Raw genomic sequence first — 27,454 nt, forward strand, 5'->3', positions numbered from 1 at the left:
GTGGGGAAGAGGAAGAGGCAAAGAGGGGAAAACTAGGAAGGTGGAGGAAAGAATAGGAAGAGAAGCAGGCTTAAGGACAGAGGAGGGAACCTGGAAAGAAAATAGGATGAAGATGCAGAGGCTGATAATGAGACACTGGTGAGCACGGATAAAAACGAGGAAACTGAAAAGTTAACATTCACCGACTTGTATACCTTGATCTGGTCTTTAATGCATACAGGCACGCAGTAACTGATGTACCTGTGTGTGTACCCACCGCTGCTACGATATCTCAAAATAACTTTGTAGGTTCTTGTAGAGAAGTTTTGTAGATCAGTTATACATATATTAGACTCGTGGACGAGCGGTTGTTATACGTGAGTAGCTTTGTAAGTAGATAATCTTGGTTCTCTTTTGTCATGCAATGACAGGAGAGGTAAAGAATTGTATGGTACTATTATTATGTCTTGGAAATATTTATAAAGTCTCTCACACAGAGTGAAGTATAAAGTCCCCTCAGCTGCCTCCCAGTCTCTCTCTCTCTCTCTCTCTCTCGTCCATGTTGCTACGCTCGTTCTCCCTACTACCTGCTGGTTCTATGGCCTGTCTCCTTCTGAGCTCTGCTTCCTAAATTCTGGTGCAGCAGGGGTCGTGTCACGTGTGTTACACTGTGGTTGGAAAGTTCTAGAAACCTGTGTGTGAGTATGTCTGTATGTGTGTGTATGGTCACTAGGCTTTGTTCGTATGCTATCTCGCTGACACACTACCTATATTGTCCCCTGACTTGCTACTTCCTGTGTATTGTCAACATTTCCTCAGTTAACTTGCAAGATCATTTCCCTTTCCCAGGCTTGCCTGGAGCTCTGTCTATCTATCTATTTATCTATCTATCTATTATGATTTGTAATTATAATATGGAGTCCTGACACCCCTAAGTGGATGGTATTTCCATATATGATGATAACATTACAATAATTCACATCCCTGCGTTAAAAATGGATAACTTCCTTATAGGCCTATAAGAAAATACCAGGCTTAACTTTCAAATATAGGCAACATTCTCCGTCTACCATAGCAGACACCCACCCTTTCCAATATTTCACCCATACGATGATTAGGGGGCGGTGTCTTATGGACAACGTCAAAGTGACGTCACGGTATGAGTGAGGGGAGGGGGCATTTCCCTGCTAGCCTCGCTCGAGCAATGGGTAAAACAGTCTCCTCGCATGCTTACTTTCCTCTTATACATGTCTTAAGTCTCCACATTTGGTAATAAACCATACTGACGCCAGTTATTTCGGGGTGTGAAATATACCCTGGGAAAATATCATTGTAATCCAACGCTTTGATAAATAATTTTTGCCAAAAACACTGCTCCACTGCCTCTGGAATCCATAGTAATGATGAAGACGTGTGTAAGCGTCACTGGGTTTGCTGGAATGGTTCAATGTGTTAATCTGTTTCCTCACTTTTTTTTTATTATTAAGTGTCCGACTCTAAGCATTGGGTTCACAACCTGCTCCCAAGGCCCAGTAGTCCTCCTACATACCATACTCCTCTATATGTCACCACTTCGGCACAAACACCTACCGTCCATATTGAATACATGCTAGGACGTCTCATACAGGACTGGCGTTCTAGTACTAGTGGTGGTATATATATATATATATATGAGAGGAAGACGGAACCAAAGACTGGGAGCCCGCTTACTGTTCCCTCAAAAAAAAAAAAAAAAAAAAAAATACAAGAGAGAGCCAAATTTAAGATGCGTTCATTTCGAGATGTCTGGACACACTGTTTGAAAGACTGTAGTTCACAGAAAGTGGGATATACAGACAGAGAGATAGTTCCAGAGTTGACCTGTTGCATATATGATGGACTGAGAGTAACGGTTAACTCTTGTATTAGAGAGTTGGACAGAAATGGGATGAGTTTGTTGCTAGATGGGTGTTACGCACCCGTCATAGTGGTGGAGGGATGCAAGCAGACACTTCAGAGGAGCAGTGCCCTTTGATGTAGCGATAGAAAAGAGATAAAGATGCAACAGTGCAACAAAGAGACAGTGGTTGAAGGGAGGCAGTAAGTGGAGGAGAGTTAATGAGATGAAAAACCTTTGACTCCACCTTGTTGAGAAGAGCTGTATGTGGGGAGCCTTTCCACATAAGAGAGTTGCACTCTACACAGGGGTAAATAAAACCTGGATTGGGCTGGATATTATGAAACATTAATGGGTGCTCCTGTGGAAGATTTTATCAGGCTGATAGGTAAGAAGAACTGAGTTTTTGATGCATTAAAAACAGCAAGATTACTTTTACCCCAGTCAGAGATACGAGCCAAGTCAGACATTAGGTGTCCCATAGCCTCATCCCTTGTTTGTTGAAGCAACTGCTGAGATGGACGCTGCAGGAAGCGAAGGGCAAGGTAAAGAGTGGAGTCCTCAGCGTTTGAGTGGACAGGGTTAGATGTACAGCTTAGAATGTCATTGAAGAATAAACGGAGGAGAGTTGATGATAGGAAAGAGCCCTGAGGAACGCCAATGTTGATAGATCTAAGAGAAAAACGGTGGCCATCTACAACAGCAGCTATAGAAAGATCAGAAGGGAAGCTATAGATGAAGGCACAGACAGAAGGATAGGAACCATAGGAGTGCAGTTTGGAAATTCAAGATTTGTTCCTGAGATGTCAAGTGCAAGGGCAAAGATTTCGCCAAAGTCCCGAATGGAGGGATGACCGGGAGTCTGAAAGGTAGGTAAGAAGATTGCCAGTGGTGCATCCCTGATGGAACCAATACTGGCGATTAGAAGGAAGGTTGTAACAGGAATGATGCCTTAATTTTTTTTTTTTTTTTTAAGAAGAGTCTCAAAAACTTCTGAGACAGGATGTTAGAGCAACTTGGCGATAGTTAGAGGACTGGGAATGGTCACTCTTCTTTGGGACAGGCTGAATTAGTGCAAACTTCCAGCAAGAAGGAAAGGTACACATTGACCGACAAAGGCGAAAGAGTTTACCCAGGCAGGGTGTAAACACAGAAGCACAGTTGTTGAGGACAACAGGAGGTACCCCATCAGGCCCATAGGCCTTGTTCTTATTGAGGCCAGTGATGGCAGAAAATCCATCAGTTGAAGAAATTTTAATGTCAGCCAGGAGGAAGTCAGAAGGGGGAAGTGATGGAGGAATAGCACCGAAATCACCTAAAGTGGAAATGGAGGAGAAAGTCTGAGTGAAAAGTTCTGCTTTATCAGTAAAAGAAATAGCTATAGAGCCATCAGAGTGGAAAAGAGGAGGGACTGATGATGAGGTAAAGTTTTTAGAAAACTTTTTGGCATGGTGCAAAAACAAGCGGGAGAAATTCAAGTTGGAGAGTTCAGAGCATTTCGTAAGAATGAAACTTAGAACTTCTAGGCAGAAACATAAAGGAGATGAGATTCAGGAGTGGTTGGCTCTGGTACCCATTGTAGGTCTTCATTTTGTTGTGGGAAGCATTAGAAAAAAAGTGATTAAACTAAATTTTTTTTTTGCGTTAGTCAATAGATACGAGAAAGGAATATCTTTCCATGCCCGAGAGAATAACCTCCATAATGTGCAAGGCACACCCAGATGGCTCCCGGCCATGAAAGCAATAATTATTCTACTTAAATCAAAGATGTACTGCCTGAAGGCCTCCCAATCAGCACCTCCAAAGTGACACAGCCGCTGATTCTTTGGAGGGTCCACAGTGCTTACTGGAGCAACAGGACAAGTTAGTTTTTTTTTTTTTTTTTAATGTGTCTGACTCTGAGCATAGGCTTCACAGCCTGCTATCAAGGCCCAGAAGTTGGAGGAGCCCATCGGGAAGGAAAGATTACCAATGTAAGCAGAAGGATTATTTGTATGGAAAAGGTCAAGTATGGTGGAACTCTCTCCCAGGCAGTCATGGATATGGGTACAGTGCTGTACAAACTGCACTAGGTCATTAAGGATAGAATAGATGTAGGCTTGTTCACCAGGTGGATCAATGAAAGGAGCAGAGAGCCAAAGGTTGTGGTGAACATTGAAATCTCCTAATATGGAGATTTCAGAGAAAGGAGAAATGGATAGAATGTGTTCCATCCTAGAAGGAAAAGTGTTAAAGAATTTTTCATAGGCAGTAGAATCAGGGGATTAGTAAACAGCACAGATTATTTAGTCACAGAATGACAGGAAAGCCGAAGCCAGAGAATAGAGAATTCAGGAGATTCAAGTTCAGGAACACGAGAGCAGGATATATATATATATATATATATATATATATATATATATATATATATATATATATATATATATATATATATATATATATACGTAATCATCATCAGCCGTTTGAGTATCCACTGCAGGAACGGCCTATCCCGACCGAAGTCGGGACGATACAGCCAATGTATCTCTACCAAGTGGCTTAGGCTGTCTGGTAGAGGTTGTATGTAGGGTGAGAAGTGCTTGTAAGTGTAATTCTAGTGTTGGAGTGGCTTTGAATGCGTGTGTAGTCTGTGAACCAAGTGTAATCGGCCGGCACAAGCCGATTGGGTGCAAGCATACTTTTATAGTAAGCGACACTGGTTCAACAACAGCACCCCTCGTGTCTGCCAATGCAGTACGTGGCCGGGTGAACACTCCCAAAGTTTATTACCATGACGGGGCGCGAACCCTCGCTCACCCCTGTACGAAACGCACACTCTACCACTGTACTACAGAGGCTCCACATATATATATATATATATATATATATATATATATATATATATATATATAGATAGATAGATAGATAGATATGTATGTACGTATGTATGTATGTATGTATGTATGTATGTATCTATCTATCTATCTATCTATCTATCTATATATATATATATATATATATATATATATATATATATATATATAATCGTTCAATCCTACATTTCCCCATGACGAGCGTAGGAGTCCGGGGCTAGGCAAGTTGGTCCTGACATTTGAGAGTGATCAGCCTCACTCATCGCTGAGTGACATTACTTGAGCAATAAACTCTAACCCCTCCCTAGATATAAACCTTCACCGGCTCAATCCGATTGGAGGGCCGTAATTATCCACTAAACCACCAGGCGTCAATATTTGGTTATATGTTTACCACCCAGCGTAGTAAATGGTTTCCTGGTGTACAGGAAACCATCTGGCTTGGCACTCATTGTAGAGTCACCGTCAGGCAGAAGGAAGAGGAGAGAATGAAGGAAAGACAAAAGACGGAGTGTAAAGTCACCCGTAGGCAGAAGGACGAGGAAAGAATGAAGGAATGAGAGACAGGAGAGGATGGAAGGAAAGAAGGATAGAGGATAGGAATGGGCAGACACCGAGAGCAGCACTACATCGAGTGAGTGGATGGTGTGCGCCGCAACCTACCACAATATATATATATATATATATATATATATATATATATATATATATATATATATATATATATATATATATATATATATATATATATATATATATATATATATATATATATATATATATATATATAGATAGATAGATAGATAGATACATATATATATGTACGGTATATATCTATATCTATATCTATCTATCTATCTATCTATCTATCTATATATCTATATATATATATATATATATATATATATATATATATATATATATATATATATATACAGTATATAATGTGAGAGAGAGAGAGAGGGTGGAGGAGGGAACGGCTTAGTAGACGGAGGGAGGGATAGAGGGGAAAGCAGGAGGAAAACAGAAGAAAGTTGCAAAGGTTGATAATGACTTAGTGGGGAGGAGGAAGAGACAAAGAGGAGAAAACGAGGAAGGTTGAGGAAAGAAGAGGAAGAGAAGCAGGCTTAAGGACAGAGGAGGGAACCTGGGAAGAAAATAGGATGAAGATGCAGAGGCTGATAATGAGACACTGGTGAGCACGGATAAAAACAAGGAAACTGAAAAGTTAACATTCACCGACTTGTATACCTTGATCTGGTCTTTAATACATACAGGCACGCAGTAACTGATGTACCTGTGTGTGTAGCTTTAAGCAAACTACCTGGTGGGTGTGTTGTACTCACGCATTGTTTGACTCCGCCTCATTAATCACGTGCACTAACAAGTTCAAAATTAGTGGTCACGTGCAAACCAGCCATGCTTAAAGTGGGCATCTGGTGATTATATGGTAGCCATCTGATATACATGAGTGAAGTACAACCACTGTGCGTTACTGGTGTAAAGAAATGTAGCTACAATGCTTATTAATTAAGAGGAAACGCCCAGTTTTAAGACAAGTCCCACACCAACAATATATGTCATGTGAGGTAAGAACACTATCGGTCCATCTTATTTTCGTTATATTACACACAATGGACATGTACCGCTACATATCTAATCAAATTCCTTATCAAAAACAAGTTCTAATAATCATAAATACTGGCTATCGGGGGGGGGGGGTGATGAGAGAAACTTCACAGGGCTATTCTTTGGAGGATATTGAGTATAAATATCTATATGAACATGGATCCACTTTTCAGCCATTACCGAGTTACAGGTACTGATGCGGTTACTCGGAAACTATAAGGAGACCAATTTCTTCGGTATGAGCATTAATAAATTTATCTCCAGAAAGACTAAAAACAGTATCCATAATGACGAAGCTTATTATACTAAAAATACGCCTAAGAATAACAAACATTTTTTCACATGTCTCGCGGGAAGTCCTACAGAACGAGAGAGAGAGAGAGAGAGAGAGAGAGAGAGTCGGTGGAAGGAGAGTTGGTAAGATGAGGAATGGAGATTGCGTGAAATGTGGAAGGAAGAAGAGTGGGTGAGATGTGGATGGAGGAAGAGTGGATGAGATGTGGATGGAAGGAGAGCGGGTGAGATGGAGGGAGGGAGAGCGGGTGAGATGGACGGAGGAAGAGTAGGTGAGATGGACAGAGAGTGTGTGAGATGTAGACTGAGAGAGAGTGGGTAAGATGTGGAGGAGGGAGACTGGGTGAGATGGTGAAAGGGAGAATGGATGATATGGAATGGGGAGAATGGATGAGATGTGGAGGGAAGGAGAGTGGGTGAAATGTGGATGAAGGATGAGTTGGTGGAAGGTGGATGAAGGGAATGAGAGTGGTAACCTGGGGGGTGGAGGCGAAGTGGAGGGATGAGAAAGAGGGCCTAATAAATGGGGGATGATAAATTATTAATATAAATTATTGGTTATCAAGAATCTTATCTTAATCTCAATTTGGTCCTCAGTCTATCAAGGTGAAGAAACGGAAACGCCCAACACACACACACACACACACACACACACACACACACACACACACACACACACACACACCACAACTGACACAGATGAGTTACGGACAGGAATTTTTTTGCTTAGAGACCCAAACTATAGTACGGGATAGTTCATATCACCGTATATGACTCTAATATTATCGTACAGGTAAATTTGTACTGAAATCGATGCTTAAACTCCTTAAAATTTATTTCTTAATATTTATTCCATTCTATATCAGTATACAATTATATACACAGTATCTAACTGTGTTTCGGCATAAAATATCTTTGTTCGTATTATTACTGAGACTATTTACAGATTTCCATGCGACACATCACTTTTTGTTTTATACGTACTCTGAATACCTTTACAACAATAAATTTTTCAATCAATCATCACTCATACACAACCTACTCACACAGGATCTGAAGGGCCATACAGTATATTTCATTTTCTTCATGGCATGATAAGCATTCCTCTGGATACTAATCCTAGTTGTTCATTCTGTTTATCTTATCATTGCTGCTTTCAAACTTTGAGCAAGACATGCCTGATTCTTTGACGCACTGTGACCCAAGAATGACACCATTCATTGTATTTGTTGTCAGTCTATTCCTTATTTTTGTTTTTAATGAATTAAATTTACTGAAAACTCGCCCACAATCAGCATTTGAATGAGGCAAGCATAGAGCATCAATGACGAACGCTGATAACTCATACATTTCTTTCTCTCTAGATGGTTTTTCTCAGTTCTAGAGTTTCCCCCAGAATATGTCCACCTGATCTTCTCTGGTAATTCCGGGAGATGGAGCAGGGGTAATCTCCTCCACTGGTCGCCTATGACTTGCATCCTCTGGGGGTCACTGCATGGCACAATGCGTGGAAGGACTATTATCAGAGGAACAATTAAACGATGTGTTTCTCTTGCAGCAGAGCTCAGCGCTTGTCGTGGATTTAACACCCCAATCTTTCAAAGGACAGGGTTACTGAAGTTCCCTCTTTTGATTTGTGTTGTTGCCACTCTTATGAAGAACTTGCATCTTTCATAAAAGATTTTCACCAAACCATTCTTTTCCACATCAGGCTTATTGATGAAACTTAACACACCGACATCAAGATACATTGACGTGTTTTTCAGATGCATATCTTCCCTTGATGGATCAACTTGATTCAGCTCTGTCTGCATCACATACTTCCTGTCCATAAAGGACAGCAAGAACTCGCGGTAGAATTCACAGACTTTATCATGCACCTCTGTCACAACAACTTTGGCAAACTGGAAGTATGCATTCAAGTTGCTGAATTCAGAAAGGACCCACTGCAGAAAAGGGTAAAACAATTTCACCAATGGATCAATTAGGCAATCTAATATTTGCTGTGCAGAAGTCACTGTCTTAGATAACCACATATCTGTGAAAAAGTTTCAGTGCTTCCCACTGCTCTATGATAAGATCCACCACTGTAGCGACAGCCATCGTGTTTGCGAAGGATGAAGAGTTTTCTGGGGTTTTAAGTCCAAGAGTGCTTGAAACTGCTCTAGTGTGCCGGTCTTTTTGAGCTATATTTCGTAAAGCTGTATATGTCCCTAGCAAAGTCTTCACACCTCTTTGGATTGGTCTTGCATGCCCCATTACCACAGAGGTGGGCTGAGCGGCTGCTACATTTCATAATTACAGTTCCTGGACAGTCTCTGAGGATCCTGCTTGAGACCGAACTGTTGCAGCCCATCATGACGTTGCAATCATCGGATCCAAAGCCGACAATATTTTGAAGAGGTTCAGTATGGTTCTGAAATGTTCCAATGGTGCCTTCGTAGATAATTCAAGAAGTAGCTCCTTCAATGGCTCCTTGCTCGTCACCAGGGCCAAACAACTGATATAGTTCCCGCAAACTGATTCTCATCTTGCTCATGTCCTCACTGAAGTAACGTACCACAATACAAGTTATTTTTACAGACGATATATCAGTGTACTCGTCTGTCAGAACACTGAATTTTTGATGGCGAATTTTATTTGCCATGTTCTCGTTATGGCTTACACTTATCACATTTGATGCAACAGCTCTGACTTTTTTCCGTTTAATATTAAATCCTTTCGCTACTTCCGAGTCTGGAAAACACTTTGATTAAGTCAGACATAAGATCAGCAGCCTTAAACGTTATACAGTATCGTGTTCAGCAAAAAATCCCGCAAACTTTATTTCAGCTACCTTGCACAGCTTTGTTGCTTTCACTTGCTTGCTGGTACTAGTGAAATGATCTATTCTGGGTTGATTTACAACAGTTCCTGCATATAACGTATGTGGTTGTTTTATTTTCCACGGCTTGCGCTCAGCTGTAAAGGTTACGTTACTCATTCTGCACTTTGCTTTAAAGTTGTCACGCCTGTCCTCTTCAATCCACTGTCAAAATTCTGGACGAGATTCCCAGTTGTTTTGGATATCGCTGAGCACGATGCTTCTTTGCAGGATCCCCACTGTGACCTTCAAATGACTTCCACTTCTTAGGTGTCTGTCAGCAGCCATCAGTTTCATCCTTCTCACACATTTCCGTGATGCCACGCCGACGGTTTCCCTGTGCAATAAGCAGGTATATCCTATTACAAACAATATAATTGCATCTTATGAATACGATTTCATTAGGGGTGTTTCGTGCAAATCATAAAACATGAAAATAAAAAATGTCATGATGGAAAATGCGATTCCTCTTTCAGAGACTGACTGTATTAACAAAACTTATCTTTTCTGATTTACTTTAAATACTGGTAACTTTCAGCAGATTTTTAAGTACTCAGATTGGGCCTATGATTACTTCAGTAACTTTTCAGTACTAATACCTTAGACCTACTCTTAATTGTTTACATGGACGAATTCAAATAATCTGCAATATATTCTGTTCAATTATTGCCCAAAACACAAAAGTGTCCCAACATGTAAAAATAAATATGTTGCATAACGAAACTGAAAAGGAAAACAATAACTATATGAACACACACACACACACACACATAAGCAGTATACCGTACTCGTTTATACTGTATATGCAGCTAAAGGTAACGCATATCCAACATGAAGTTCAAAAAATATAAATTACATTGAGTTAGCACATAACTTAAGAAGCAATGAAATCCAAAGCATGCACTACACAGCAGTAAATGAACATACAAAAGTCAAATTACAAGTGGGAAACAACAATTAACATACCGTATATGACGTATAAACCACATACAAAATGGAGAAACCTACTAAACGATATCTAAAAAACAGAGTTGCCAACACCATACGCTCGCTACATATTGTACACTTCATGAAGACGATATTTTGGTGAGACCCTTCATTTAGGAGTGAGATTTATGTGTATGTGTGTCATTGTGCATGGATGAACACGCTTAGGGTCTAAGTTATAAAAGGCTATATAGCCTACTGTACTGCCAAAGTGAACATTCGTTTACTCCCGTACAAACCCTCTACTCACAACTGTGTTAAGAAGTTTGTAGACTACTCTATGTGCGATACAAGCTATCCATACTTAAACAAGAAGCGGTGCCAAGGCGCAGCAAACCCGTCCCCGGCAGTCATTTTGGTGCTGACATATAAACGCAACAGGTTATCTAGTCAAAGATGTCACGTATGAAATTTGAAGTAAATCAGGTGAAAGTTGACGATTTTTTGCCCATTTGAAATTTAAGGCCCGACCCACCTGACATTGACCCTCCTATCGCTAACTGGGGGATGACCCCCCTGATGTAATGAGGCATGTTATAGGATGCAGATTTGAAAGATGCACCTTCAGCTTTTGGTTTCATGTCGATATGATGAATGTTAAAGGAGTTATGGCGAAAAAACGGTTTTTACCCGTCTCCATTTTTTTTTTTCCATTTTTTGGCCCTACAGCCTGGGCCTTGGCCCAGTTTGGCCCAAAATTTAATCAGGTGATCACCAGGTCATAGATGCCTGCAATTTAGTCAAAATCGCACCAATAGTAAAATCGCACCAGTAGTCAAAATCGCACCAATAGTTAATGTAATTAAAGTTGTTAATAGACAGACAGACAGACAAACAAATAGACAAACCGAGTGAACACCATACCCGTCGCTAAGCCCCTCCGGGGAGGGGACGGGTAATTAAACCTTACTCACACTGTTGCCTCCCTTTCTATCAAAGACGTGCCCTGATAAGAATGTAATAATATTCTACGATATTTTGTATAAAATATTTATATCTACTGTACTTACTCCTTCGGTATAATTGTTGAGCGTAGTCGTCCATGCTCTACAGAGGGGTGGAATTATGGCGATCAGGGCGCCACTTGGGCAAGGTACCTTGACTACCTTTAGTGATCTTCCCAACTCAACGGAAAAGCACAGAACTTACAGAGGTCAGGGCGCGGGGTTACGTGAAGAGGAGAGGGAAGGAGACACGGGAAGCTAATGCATAAAGTTTCTTGGGGTTATGATAGATAGACAGCTGTCATGGTGAACTCATTCACAGGATTTGAAAAACAAACTTAATAAACAATGTGGTATACTTTATCTAACACGCCCCTGTTTTACTATTAGTGCACTAAAGCATTTATACTCTGGCCTTATATATCCACTTTTGTCTTACTGTCACACAGTTTGGGGAGCCACCAATAAGACCAAATTATTACCTATTGAGACAACACAAAAAAGGATAATTAGAACAATAACTCACAAATCGAGATATACTCATACTAATGACATTTTTAGGGAATTAGATCTCTTAAAGTTAAATGATATAAATATCTATTGCAGTGCTCTTTTTGCATTCAAGTCTGCACAATCTAAGCAATGTTGAAATGTTTAGACATAATAATAATCAAAGATATTCCATAAGAAGTGCTAATTTACTGGAATTTCCTCTTATGATTTCTGGTCAATCTCAAACATCTATAAAGTACCGTGGAGATAAAGTTTGGAATCAACTACCACAAGCTTTAAGAAATGTAAAAACCTTCTCTAGTTTTAAAAGACAGTATAAATCACACTTATTAATGAAATACCGATGCTGACTACGTAGCAGATATGTGATTTACTAGAATGACAACATAAATTCTACTTTACGAGTTGGATAAATTGTGAATGTTGAATGTATTTATGCTTTGTAAATGTATAAGTATGTATATTTATATTTGTGTGGATGAATTTGTACATGTAATGCTATATGTGTATATCTGTACATGTATATGTTTGTATATTTGTTTGTGTGGGTGTACAGGTATGTACTGTCCATGTTAGTGCACGCTTATAAATATGTATGTGTGTATTTGTTTTTGCAGGTATATGTGTATATAGGTGCATATGCACAATATATGCATGTGTATATGTGTGGAAATGTACATAAGAATGAGTATGAGTGTGTATATGTATAGGTATGTCTGGGTATGTATATGTGTGTGTGTGCATGTGTGTGTGCATGTGTATGTATATGTGTATGTATGTGTATCCAAAGGCAACCAGCCCGCAAACTGTTCCTTCCAAGAGAAAAACAAAATACAAGAAAGAGCCAAATTCAAGATCAATTCATTTCGAGATGCCTGGACACACTGCGTTTGAAAGACTGGAGATCATAGGAAGCAGGAAATGCAGACAGAGGGAGACAGTTCCAGAGTTGACCTGTTGCATAAATGAAGGACTGGGAGTAACGGTTAACTCTTGCATTAGAGAGTTGGACAGAAAAGGGGTGAGAGTTTGCTGCTAGACGGGTGCTACGCGCCCATCGTAAGGCGGAGGAATGCATACAGACAGTTCAGAGGAACAGTGACCATTGAAGTAGGGATAGAAAAGAGATAAACATGCAACAGTGCGGCGAAGAGACGGAGGTTGAAGGGAGTCAGTAAGAGGGGGAGAGTTAATGAGACGAAAAGCCTTTGACTCCACCCTATTGAGAAGAGCTGTATGTGGGGAGCCTCCCCACACATGAGAGTTGTATTCCACACAAGGGCAGATAAAACCCCTGATAGAGTGTACAATTGTGCAGGGGTAAAGAAGGAACAGAGTCGGCTTAGCACACCCAATCTCTTGGAAGCAGATTTTACAAAAGATGTAATATGAACTTTCCAAGATAAGTCCCGAGTAAATGAAACCCCAAGCATGTTCAAGGAGGATGCAGGATTAAGCTGAATATTATTAAACATTAGTGGGTATACCTGTGGAAGATTTTGTCGGGTTGATAGGTGCTAAAACTGAGTCTTTGATGCATTAAAAACAACCAGATTATTTTTACCCCAGTCAGAGATACGAGCCAAGTCAGACATTAGGTGTGCCATAGCCTCATCCCTTGTTTGTTGAAGTAACTGCTGAGGTGGACGTTGTGGGAATCGAATGGAAAGGTGAGTCATCAGCGTATGAGTGGATAGGGTTAGATGTACAGCTTAGATGATCATTGATGAATAAAAGGAAGAGAGTTCATGATAGGACAGAGCCCTGAGGAACACCACTGTTAATAGATCTTGGAGAAGAACGATGGCCGTCTACAACAGCGGCTATAGAACGACTAGAAAGGAAGCTAGAGATTAGAGCACAGATAGAAGGATAGAAACCGTAAAAGGACAGTATATGTGTGTGTATATGTATGTATGTGTGTTTTATGTATATGTGTGTATATGTGTCTGTACGTGTATATGTGTGTGTACGTATGTATATTGTTACATAGCCTAAGATTTCATCATCCTTTGTACAATTCTAACGTACAGTGTGCTGCATGTTTGATCACGATTCGCCTCATGGCTTCCATAGTGACCGGACTTGCGTTTTCTGCCTCACTCCCCCCTTCTCCCCCTTGTAGTAGAGTAAGTCGTTCTTTCTGTTGTTCAGAGAAGGAGTGTCAACTCTTTGTCCTCTGTGCCTTCATTTGCACGTCCTTCTTGCAAGTTGTATCAAGCTCTGCAGGCCCCTATATAATGAGAGCTTAGTCTCTGCATTAATGGCCACTTAGATCTGCTCCTCATTTTGTTCACATCTCTGTCCTCCCCTGTATAGTGTATTTTTGTGAGTGCTCAGGAAGTCTCCAGCCATCTAGCTGCTGTATAATATGAGTATAAGTGTTATTACATTTTTTTTTTTTGTACTATATAGCATAAGGCGTTAATTCGTAGGCCTGGTGAGGTTTTTATGATTCATGTAGAGTTTTTGATGTCAGCCAATATTAATATTTTGTATCTGTAATAATATATCTTGCTTTAACTGAGCATTATCCGGTTTTCTCATTTATCAGGGCTGACTTAAATAAATTTGTTCGTGCTAAATTTGTGTTAATAGAGGCTATTGCAGTTAACCATAAATTTAACCTGTTTTTGCCATTACATTATCCTTATGAGTCCTGAATGTTTAGTTGTTAGTTTGAGCATTAAACTTTAACTTGTAATTTTACCTAACTCTTTTGTTTTGAACCTGGAACTTTGCGGGACAGTAGTGATTTGGATGTTCTCATTTGAAGTGTTCATTATCTCTCTCTGTTCCGTAACATAAATTTGGCGACCTCTTATCAGGATATTCAGGATATTATCATAAGGATATTGCTTGATATTTTGTGACTGTGATTTATTCATGATGTCTACTATTACTACTCTTGATGAAGCCAAAGATTTTTTGTCAAATGTGCAGTGTGTGATGTAGAAAACAGAACAAAGAATGAATTTAAGCTTGTTGCTCAACAATTGGGAATTGCTGTTCCCTCTCATCATTCTAAAGACCAAATTGTTGACATGATTAATAAAAGCTTGTTTAATGTAACTCCTCCAGATGAGCAAACGCAGATTGAAATAGCTAAGTTACAACCAGACCTGCATGAGGCTCGTGCTAAGGAGGCTGAGTTTCAGGCTTGTGCTAAGGAGGCTGAGTTTCAGGCTCGTGCTAAGGAGCCTGAGTTTCAGGCTTGTGCTAAGGAGGCTGAGGCTAAGGAGGCTGAGTCTCAGGCTCGTATTCAGGAGGCACAGGCACAGGCTCAGGCACAAATTGAACTTGCTAGGATTCGGGCAGACCATGAGTATCGCATGAAACAAGGTGGAACTGGATCATCTAACTCTGATGATTTTGATGTGGCTAAAAATGTTAAACTTGTCCCTCCTTTTAATGAATCTGATTTAACAAAGTATTTTCAGTTGTTTGAGAGGGTAGCTACAGGTTTTAATTGGCCCAAAAAGTATTGGCCAGTACTCCTTCAGAGTGTTCTCACCGGTAAAGCTCAAGTAACTTATGCATCTTTGCCTCAGGATCAATCTGATAATTATGATGTAGTTAAGAGCTTGATTCTTAAGGCCTATGAGCTTGTTCCTGAAGCCTATAGAGTAAAATTTAGGACAACTTATAAGCCATATAAACAATCCCATGTTGAGTATGCAAAAATCAAAGAAGATCTGTTAGAGCAGTGGTTAAATTCTAAGAATGTATATTCTGATTTTGATCAATTTAAGCAGATAATTTTGCTGGAGGACTTCAAAAGGTGTATTAATAAAGATGTAAGCCTATATCTTGATGAGAAAAGAATAGATAATTTGTCTGATGCTGCAGTTTTAGCTGATGATTATGTTCTCACTCACAAGAGATATTCTAAAGAAAAAAGGAAAGCTGAGAGTAAGTACGTTGCCTCTACTCAGAGTCCAGGTAACAGGAAAGAGAATAAAGATGATGTTTCTCAGGAAGTAAATACCAGCTTCGCCTCTAGATTTCAGAAAAGTAAATGTACTTATTGTAGTAAGCTTGGTCATACTACGGAGAAATGTTTCGGGAGACAGCGTGATGTGAACAAAAAGGAGTCTTTAAATATTCAGTCAATTGGTCTAGTGTCCACCCTTGAGAGTTCCCAGAATTCTTTAACAGAGTTAACTGAACCTGCTTTGAGGGGTAAATTAAATTCTCATGATGAAGCTCCTCTTTTGAGCAGTAACATGGGTGACACTCTCAAGAGTTCATGTGCTAATTTCCTGTCTGATGGTTTTGTCAGTCCTCTGGACAGTAATGACAGGAAATCAGTTAAAATATATCGTGATACAGGTGCTTGCCAATCCCTTATGCTGACCAGTGTTCTAGGCTCTAATGTTAATTCCTCTGATGAAACTGTAATCTTACAAGGTGTAGGGAATAATTACTTCTCTGTCCCTCTGTGCAGAGTGAATTTAGAGTCTGGTTTTGTTAATGGTTCCATTATGGTTGGGTTGGTTGAGACACTCCCAATGTCAGATGTAACTTTCTTACTTGGAAATGATATTGGTGGAAGTCAAGTGTGTCCAGCTCCTCAGTTGTCTAGTGAGTCAGTGGCTGCGGCCCAGGAATGTGATGTCCCTGATGTGTTCCCTGCATGTGCTGTCACTAGGGCTAAGTCTAAAGTTACTGGTGACTTAGAGGATAATGATGATGATGATGTTATCCTAGGTGACACTTTTCTTGCTAATTTGGACCACTCACCAGATGAGACAGTACCCCGTAGTGTTGATAATTTGTCTCGTCAAGAGTTGGTTGAGTTGCAGGTTGCTGACCCTGAGTTGAAAGGTCTAGCTAACTCTGCTTGTAGTGAGGAAGAGTCAGCTGGTGCTTCTTCTTGTTATTATATAAAGTCAGGAGTACTTATGAGAAAGTGGAGACCCCCAACAGCATTAGCCGACTGTGAGTGGGAGGTTGTACATCAAGTTGTCATCCCTCGTGTTTATAGGCAGGATATCATTAGAGTGGCTCATGATTCCAGTTTGGCAGGACACCTTGGAGTGAGGAAGACTGTGGCATGCATTTTGAAACATTTCTACTGGCCAGGTATCTTCAGAGATGTTTCCTGGTATTGTAAGTCTTGTCACACCTGTCAAGTTGTGGGGAAGTGTAATCAGACCGAAAAGGTTGCACCTCTAGTTCCCATTCCTCCTTTTGAGGCGCCATTTACCAGTGTGTTGGTGGATATTGTGGGCCCTCTTCCTAAGACTTCTTCAGGATTTTCTTATGTGTTGACCCTGATTGATATGGCTACTCGTTATCCTGAAGCCGTTCCACTTAGAAATATCTCAGCAAAGAACGTGGTTAAGGAAATGCTAGGGTTCTTCACCAAGTTTGGTCTACCCAAGGAGGTACAGTCAGACCGGGGAAGTAATTTCATGTCAAATGTTTTCAAGCAGTCTCTGAAAGAGTTGGGCATCACCCAGATCACGTCTTCAGCTTACCATCCCCAGACCCAAGGAGCGTTGGAGAGATATCATCAAACACTCAAATCGATGCTCAGGAAATACTGTTTGGAACATCAGAAAGACTGGGATAAAGGTCTTCCATTCGTTGTATTTGCCGCAAGAGAATCTCCAAATGAATCACTGGGCTTCTCACCCTTTGAACTACTGTTTGGCCATGAAGTAAGAGGACCCCTTAAGCTACTCAAGGAATGCTGGCTGTCGAAGGAAGATGACGTCAACCTGCTGGAGTATGTGATGAAGTTCAAAGAACGGCTGTCCACTGCTTTACAGCTGGCGAGAGAGAATTTAGGAGCTGCTCAGGAGAAGATGAAGACTTGGTATGATAAGAAGTCCAGGTTACGCCACTTTCAGCCAGGAGATCAGGTTTTGACTCTGCTACCAGTGCATGGGCAACCTCTTCAAGCCAAGTTTAGTGGTCCTTATTTCGTGGAGAAGAAACTCAGTGATGTCAACTATGTCATCGCCACACCAGATCGTAGAAACAACAAGCAACTTTGTCACATCAACATGCTAAAGTTATATCACAGGAGGGACGAAAATAACCCAGTCTGCACTGTAGCTGTTCCATCCGAGTCTGCAAGTGAAGCTCTCCCATGCAGTATGAGCCTGAGTGATAGTTTGGGGAAGAATCCTGATATGAATGATCTCCAGACTAAGCTTTCTCATCTAGCTCCCGAGGAAAGGCAGGAGTTTTCGGCAGTACTGCAGGAGTACCCGCAAAGTGTTCCGTGCAACTCCAGGAAGAACCACTGTATTGATGCATGATGTCAATGTTGGAGACGCAAAGCCAATTAAACTGCCTCCTTACCGTGTGAACCCAGTGAAAGTTCCTCTCATCCAGAAGGAGCTCGGCTACCTGTTGGACCACAAGATGATTGAGCCCTGTCAGAGCGAGTGGAATTCTCCTGTCACTCTAGTCCCTAAGACAGGTGGGTCACAGCGGCTTTGCATCGACTACAGACGTTAATCAGATAACCAAAACAGACACTTACCCTCTCCCTCACGTGGAAGATTGCATAGACAAGATCGGAAAGGCTATGTACATAAGTAAGTTTGATTTGTTAAAGGGATACTGGCAAGTACCTATGACTGAACGTGCTTCGGAGATCTCATGTTTTGTAACACTAGGAAAGACTTTTGCATGTTCTGTAATGCCTTATGGTATGAAGAATGCATCAGCCACTTTTCAGAAGCTCATGAATGTTTTAACAGAGGGTTTGGCAGGGTGTGTTGTTTATATTGATGATGTATTAATCTTCAGTGACAACTGGAAAGATCACCTATGCCATGTCAGTAAATTTCTTGAGCGTTTGGTTCAGGCTAATCTTGTAGCTAATTTATCAAAGTGTGAGTTTGGTCAAGCTAAAGTTCAGTACCTTGGGTACGTAATTGGTGATGGACACGTTGCACCACCAGGAGCTAAGGTTCAGGTTATAAGTGATCTTCCCAGACCTAAAAGTAGGAAAGAGCTAAAAAAGATTTTTGGGAATGGTAGGTTATTACAGGAGATTTGTTCTTAACTTTTCAATTCTTGTATCATCACTTACAGACCTACTGAAAAAGGGAGTTAAATTTGTCTGGACCGATAACTGTGAATCCACTTTCAGTAAACTTAAAGCTATCCTATTAAGTCAGCCAGTGCTTGCTACTCCAAATTTTGCTAAGCCTTTTAAGATGGCTGTTGATGCAAGTGATACAGGAGCTGGGGCTGTTTTGCTGCAAGAGGATGATCAGGGTATTGAACACCCTGTATCTTATTACAGTAAGAAGTTCACTCCACCTCAAAAGAACTACTCAACTATTGAGAAAGAGCTTTTGGCCTTGATTTTGGGTTTACAGCATTTTTCATTTTATTTGTGTTCTGGTTTTGACCCCATAGTCATTTATACCAATCATAACCCACTGAAATTCCTTAGTTAGTTTAAAGATAAAAATCAAAGATTGACAAGATGGAGTCTACTTCTTCAGGAGTATTCATTAGACATACAACATGTCAAGGAGAAAGAAAATGTTATTGCAGATTGCTTATCTAGACTTTAGACAGATTGTTTTAGAGTAATAAGAAATTTCCTTTGTAAATTTCTTTTTCTTTGTGGGGAGGTGTTACATAGCCTATGATTTCATCATCCTTTGTATAATTCTAATGTACAGTGTGCTGCATGTTTGATCACGATTCGCCTCGTGGCTTCCATAGTGACCGGACTTGCGTTTTCTGCCTCACTCCCCCCTTCTCCCCCTTGTAGTAGAGTAAGTCGTTCTTTCTGTTGTTCAGAGCAGGAGTGTCAACTCTTTGTCCTCTGTGCCTTCATTTGCGCGTCCTTCTTGCAAGTTGTATCAAGCTCTGCCGGCCCCCTATATAATGAGCTCAGTCTCTGCATTAATGGCCACTTAGATCTGCTCCTCATTTTGTTCACATCTCTGTCCTCCCCTGTATAGTGTATTTTTGTGAGTGCTCAGGAAGTCTCCAGCCATCTAGCTGCTGTATAATTTGAGTATAAGTGTTATTACATTTTTTCTTGTACTGTATAGCATAAGGCGTTAATTCGTAGGCCTGGTGAGGTTTTTGTGATTCATGTAGAGTTTTTGATGTCAGCCAATATTAATAATTTGTATCTGTAATAATATATCTTGCTTTAACTGAGCATTATCCGGTTTTCTCATTTATCAGGGCTGACTTAAATAAATTTGTTCTTGCTAAATTCGTGTTAATAGAGGCTATTGCAGTTAACCATATATTTAACCTGTTTTTGCCATTACATTATCCTTATGAGTCCTGAATGTTTAGTTGTTAGTTTGAGCATTAAACTTTAACTTGTTATTTTACCTAACTCTTTTGTTTTGAACCTGGAACTTTGCGGGACAGTAGTGATTTTGGTGTTCTCACTTGAAGTGTTCATTATCTCTCTCTGTTCCGTAACAATATGTATGTACACTTGGTAAGATTTCCGACTGGACAATCTGGTTGCTGGATTTGGCTAATGTGGCAACAGCGTGAGCCCATGTGTGTGTGTGTATGTGTGTGTGTGTGTGTTCATGCCTGACAACTTTTTGAATTGCTAAAGCCCCTGTCACACATATGCAACTCAAGGCCCGACCGCGGCGCAACTCAAGGTCGTAATGGCTTTTGTCATCGGTCGTCCCTTGATTCTCCAACAAAGCCCAGACTCTGGAGGGCGGTCGTGAGCCACTGGGACGATTCCTCGAGCCTCACGAATTTTTAACGCGCACGTTAAAAAAATCATGGTCGCCTCACGACTTCCCAAAAGTTGGGTCACAGTTGCATCGTAGTCGGGAGTGTTGTAGGTCAGTCCTGAAGCAGTCTTAGCTCTATTGGATGCGTTGTGATGTGTTCGTTGCATGTCAGCATGCAGTTGCCGACAAGAAAAATGTTCTGACTGTGTAACGAGTCACCGTCCACGACCAGACCACAATCAGACCGCAACCAGACCCTGAGCCGACAATGCAACGCATTTTGACAGTCCAGTCGGCGATTCGGAATCATGGCTCACGACCACGTGACAACTGCAAGCAGACCACAAGCAGACCACACGACGACTGGGCTAGGGCCAATCGCAGACCGCGCAAAGAGTGCGCCAAGAGTCTTGGTGGGAAACCGGGTGCAGTCGGCGATCTGTCAACACCAGTCACACATGGCAACTGTGTGCCGGCGAGCGAGCAGCGTATAAAGTGTGAGAGGCCCGCGTTTGCCATCGTGAGGAGGTCGGTGGGGGGTTGGGGAGGCTCAGAGGGGTCGTCATGCATTCCCCGAATGCGTCACGCAGTTGTGTTGCATTCTTGGGCGGTCGTGGCTGACAAAAATCCGTTAAAATTTCAAACTTGAAGACTCGTTGCTCTGTCGCCTCGTGGTTGCCTTGCGGTCGCCTTGCGGTCGCCTTCTGATCTGGTCACGTTCTTGAGGACGTCAGGACCAGTCGTGAGGCGGCATGAGCAGTTTAGATTCGGAGCAAGTCAGGAGGCGTGGGAGCCAACTAGGACACGACCTTGAGTTCCGCCGCAGTCGGGCCTTGAGTCGTGTATGTGTGACGGGATTAAGCGTTATCCTCCGAATTTTATTATGTGGCCATTGTATTATGCTATGATATAGGCTAATAAATATTATGTGATTGGGATATTGGGCTGTGTACTGTACTATTTATAGTCTGAGTTATATGAAATAATTCTCTTGCCTTGTAGCATGAACCACGATAAAGGATGAGTTGTGGTTCAGAAACAGAGGGCAAGTTCATCCAGAAATGGCGCGATGTAGGGGTAAAGGGGGAGTATGGGAGTGAGCAGCCAACAGTTATATATTCTTAGTCATTACAGTATAGTTATTAAGGTGTCAATGATATCCTGTATCCTAAATAATGATTAACCTATTTATTTTTATTATCTTTATATAGACCCGATTACACACTAGGATACCCCCTTCCTCGTTAACGGAAGCCTGCTCCACCACCACAACTCTCTCTCAAAAACTACTCAGCTGGCTTTCAGTACACACACACACACACACACACACACACACACACACACACACACAATTATCAGTTTGTGGTAATGAGTAATGACGTTGCACTTAGTATGTTTACCTAAAATTTGATACTGTGTCAAAATACATGTGCAATACGTAACCACCTCACATTACGGATTACGTTAACCAGTAATCAATACTTATTTGCATAGTTTATGTTTCAGTAATAGTCATGGGGTAGCCATATCCACAGTGATATTTTCGTTAATGTTAAAGGTAATCATGTGTTCATTGGCTGATACCAGTTAGAGGGAAGGTGGCCGCTGACACCTCCAATCCTCATAGCTACGTTCTTGAGTTGTAGTGTCACTGCAGAGGTTCCTATTCCTCCAGTTATGTCAATATTTAAAGTTAACATACTGATGAACAGCCATTTCTTACGAAAAATACAAACAGCCAATATGGAACTCTGAAAATACATTTATGAAGCATATTGTGGGAGCTTTTCAGCTCTCACGCATCAGTCGCAGTCTTGGTCCTTTGTTTCAGTATTGCCAGCCTGACAGTGTGCAATGTCAATGAACATGCTGTTAATGTTAGTTCTACATGCTTATTTACATTTGGTACAACAGAATTCAAAGCAGGATTTCATTCAGTACATAGAATGCCAAATACAGCATGTGTGTGTGCATGTGGGTGTGGGACAATACGTGTGGTGGGGGTGGGGGGAGTATAGTGAGTATGAAATGTGTCATAATGGTAATATGGGTGTGAACATACGTGGCTAAGGACGTCCAAGACTGACATGTAATCTTTGCCGTTAACACTTGATGATACACACCTCAGTATTTATTTAGGTTCTATTTATAAGTTTGTAGTATGTTACATTATTATATCATTATGATTATGTTTTGGGAGTGAAACCTAAAACACCATATAAAGACAAACATTGAAGTATTATAATACTGTATTATGGAACCTATATTACACGAATAACTATTTCTTGCAAAGGACAATAATATTATTTTAATGTTCATTACAAAATAACACTGTAGGAGCATCTGTTTCTAATGGTAGCTTACCGGATTCCCAGCGATCAGTTTCTTAAGTTATATTATAGCATAGATTTATGCAATATATCCGCAATATATTGTATTAACAATGTCATGAAGGCTCACACAGTGGACGTTCACGTAAACTACTACGAAATGGCAGCAAGTTCAGTGTTTAATAGTTTGAGAAGTTCACATATTTTTTGGTGTGGTTGTAAATCCAGCTGTCCTTTACTGGCCGATGTAATTCCTTGTAAAATGAGAGTGGTCAAGTGTAAAACCAATATCCAATGTCGCATAGTAGTTTGAAGGTGATCACTGATAATTATGATTACTGCATGACCCTCCCGAATGACCACACCCAATATCTTTGTTTAATTTATTTTAATTTTTGGGTCACTTGGAACAGATATTAGTAAATGACACGATAGCCCACGTGGATTTACTGACTATAACCTAGCCAGTATGAAGTGTCTTGATTAATAAGATATGTGAGTGTATGGTTATCAGGTAAAAGTGAGAACCTCCACACACACAGTATATATATATATATATATATATATATATATATATATATATATATATATATATATATATATATATGGTGTTGAACTGTAAGAATTATGGTAAACAGACAGGTTCTGGAAAAACTGATTGGAAAGTGTGGAAGAGCAGTAGGTAGATAAAGACCAGAGTATAGTGATATGTTGATTGTATGCCTGACACTTCTCCATATGACTGTTACCAGGTATAATTTATTCATAAAATTTAATGATAGAGAAAAGATTTCTGAAGGCGAAAGTAATTTAATGCATATGTATAAATTTACTGACGATATGTATACCAAACATATTTTTATACTGTATCACTAAACAATTTTAATATTAAAAAACATATAGGGATCAATTGATAATCATAGTAATGATACCTCTAGCTGAACGCAAATTACCAACACTTGCACCACTGTTTATTAAGCTTTACAATCCCCATAAAATATACCAAACAAACAGTGGATTATGAACCATAACATGAAAAACGGTGGCTTTTCGCGAAGCGTCAAAGATATTAGAAATGAAACTATATGAGCGATGTGTAAATATTCTGACATGCAGTTACGACCGTAGGAACATCTACGCTAAGTCTACTAATACCAAGTCGGTTCACTTTCCATCAGAGCGCAGGAAGGCATGGCCTTGTGTGTGACGTCAGTTGGCTTAAGTAACAGAAAATGTATAAAACCGCCGATTCAAATTAAATATTTATAACAAGGGAAAACGAAGCAGGGGAAGAAGTGCTTCCCTCACACCCCTACGCCTTCCATTACACCCCCACATCCTCCCTCTCACATTTCAGCCCCTTCCCTCACTCCATCAAGGCAGGAGTCAACTGAGCTAGTGTTTCGTGCCAGCACCAGTCGACGTCACACTGATGCTCCGCCCCCTGCGCGAGCTTGGAGCCGTTTTAGAAGGAAGTGAACAGACTTGGTATTAGTAGACTTAACATCTACGAGGAGGCTATAAGTGGACACGTCACCGTCAGTGTAGGGGGTGGGTGTGCATCCACAGCATGGGTGACGTCACCAGGATAGAAGGGAGTTTCACTGCTAAAAAATACATTCAAACTTTGCAGGATTTTTTCCTCCCCTCAGTTCAGGAATGGAACTATCCGTTTCCTCCCGGCCTTAAAATTTTTATTCAAGACCGCTGCCCCATCCACACGGCGATAAGAGTTTCGGAATGGTTTGGAGGTCGAGAGGACTTGCAGCTGCTCGACTGGCTCAGTTAGGAAGCAGACATGAACCCCATTGAAAATGTATGGGAGAATATGGTTAACTGTTGGGAGCCCGAGAGTGAACGGACACCAGATGAACTACTGGCCCACATCCATGCCTAGTGGGAACAGTTCAGAAACCAGCATCAGCTCATATGGAACCATGTCGCCTCTATGCAAACAGACTGCGGGAGGTGATCGAGAAGGAGGGTGGGTTGACTTCCTACAAATGAATGATTTCCATACAAATCTTTATTTTTTAATTACCCTCCGATTATAATGGATATTATTCCATGCAGTATAACAATCTAGCAGTAAATTTAATAACTTACTTACCTGACAATATAACTGATACGACACTATTTTATCTATTTTGCTTACTGACATGATTTTTATTACGGGGCACTTACACAGGAAATAGTGACGTTCATGTGCTTTTCTTAACGCACGTTTTTTTTCCACTGAAATATGAGGCTTTTTTGACTGGCACAATCAAAACTCTCTAGACATTTTGCCAGCACGCTGGACATCTTGCCACCTGTTGACATGACAGGTGCTGTTTTCCAATTGTGATAAAGATATCAAAAATTACTCAGGAATAAGTTGGTCAGCGTGTGATCAATAACAAATACTGGTAAACTACTAACAATTGCTGTCTCTTCCATGTAGGTTTAAGTGAACGTCCACCATGACATCACATAATACAATACACAACATATTAACTCAAAGCTACAGTATAACGTAACATATTGATCAGAGGAAATCCGATAATCTAAGCTTAAAAAACGCTGCACCAACAACGTATGTAAATAATGTTATAATACGGTAATATTTCTTCTTGAAATACTGTTATTCGTGTATCTCGCCATACATAATGCATTTTTTTTATTTTGTTATTTTAGTGTTTGTCTTTCACAAAACAAAATCATATATAAAATAATAATGTAACATGCTACAATCTTGTGAAAAGAGCCTAAATAAATAATGATGTGTGTCATCAAGTGTTAAAGGCAAAGATTACATTTTAGTCTTGGACGTCCTTAGCCTCGTATGCACACCCATATTACCATTATGACACACATTTCATATTCACAATATTCCCCCCAACCCTACCACACGTATTGTCCCACACTCACATGCACACACACATGCTGTATTTGGCATTCTGTGTACTGAATGAAATCCTGCTTTGAATTCTGTTGTACCAAATGTAAATAAGCATATAGAACTAACATTAACAACATGTTCATTAACATTGCGCACTGTCAGGCTGGCAATACTGAAACAAAGGACCAAGACTGCGACTGATGCGTGAGAGCTGAAAAGCTCCCACAATATGCTTCATAAATGTATTTTCAGAGTTCCATATTGGCTGTTTGTATTTTTCGTAAGAAATGGCTGTTCATCAGTATGTTAACTTTAAATATTGACATAACTGGAGGAACAGGAACCTCTGCAGTGACACTACAACTCAAGACCGTAGCTATGAGGATTAGAGGTGTCAGCGGCCACCTTCCCTCTAACTGGTATCAGCCAATGAACACAAGATTGCCTTTAATATTAACGAAAATATCACTGTGGATATGGCTACCCCATGACTATTACTGAAACATAAACTATGCAAATAAGTATTGGTTACTGGTTAACGTAATCCGTAATGTGAGGTGGTTACGTATTGCACATGTATTTTGACACAGTATCAAATTTTAGGTAAACATACTAAATGCAACGTCATTACTCATTAGCACAAACTGATAATTGTGTGTGTGTGTGTGTGTGTGTGTGTGTGTGTGTGTGTGTGTACTGAAAGCCAGCTGAGGAGCTTTAGAGAGAGAGAGAGAGAGAGAGAGAGAGAGAGAGAGAGAGAGTCGTGGCGGTGGAGCAGGCTTCCGTTAACGAGGGAGGGGGTATCCTAGTGTGTAATCGGGTCTATATAAAGATAATAAAAATAAATAGGTTAATTATTACTTAGGATACAGGATATCATTGACACCTTAATAACTATACTGTAATGACTAAGAATATATAACTGTTGGCCGCTCACTCCCATACTCCCCCTTTACCCCTACATCGCGACATTTCTGGGTGAACTTGCCCTCTGTTTCTGAACCACAACTCATCCTGTATCGTGGTTCATGCTACAAGGCAAGAGAATTATTTTATATAACTCAGACTATAAATAGTACAGTACACAGCCCAATATCCCAATCACATAATATTTATTAGCCTATATCATAGCATAATACAACGGCCACATAATAAAATTCGGAGGATGACGCTTAGCGTTTCAAAAAATTGTCAGACACACACACACACACACACACACACGGGCGTGCGCTGTTGCCACGATAGCCAAATCCAGCAACCAGGTGGTCCAGTCGGAAATCTTGCCGAGTGTACTTGTGTGTAAGAATGTGTACCGTTTGTCCAACAGTTAAATTGTTACTACAACTGAAAAAAAAAGAGAATAAAATTGTATCATATTACGACTGACATAACTGAGTCGACATTACGGTGGGACTTGGTACTAATGTGTAATAGGTAACTATGAAACATTAATATGCACTCTACAAAGTACGGTATGTTCATTATGTCATGCTAGCTTCATCACCTTGATGTATATATGTAAATCTTAGGGTACATAACTTTGTGCATCATACACTGAAAATATTATGAACTATATCGAGTTATAAGCCAGGTGTCTTTAAGAGAGA

At 40.4% G+C, this 27,454-nt stretch overlaps 1 protein-coding gene across 1 annotated transcript in view; it reads left to right on the top strand.

Annotated features, from left to right (window-relative positions):
• Positions 1–21,388: 21,388 nt before the first annotated feature.
• Positions 21,389–27,454, top strand: part of LOC145404945 (uncharacterized) — a 48,201-nt gene continuing 42,135 nt past the window's right edge. Inside the window, exon 1 of the mRNA XM_080276451.1 lies at positions 21,389–21,478. Within this exon, the coding sequence (XP_080132577.1) occupies positions 21,389–21,478 (90 nt within the window). The remainder of the gene's footprint in view (positions 21,479–27,454) is intronic.

This window comes from Coenobita brevimanus, chromosome 7 (genome assembly GCF_032717465.1).
Source record: "Coenobita brevimanus isolate Jiangsu-jjx chromosome 7, ASM3271746v2, whole genome shotgun sequence".
Taxonomy (NCBI): Eukaryota; Metazoa; Arthropoda; class Malacostraca; order Decapoda; family Coenobitidae; genus Coenobita; species Coenobita brevimanus.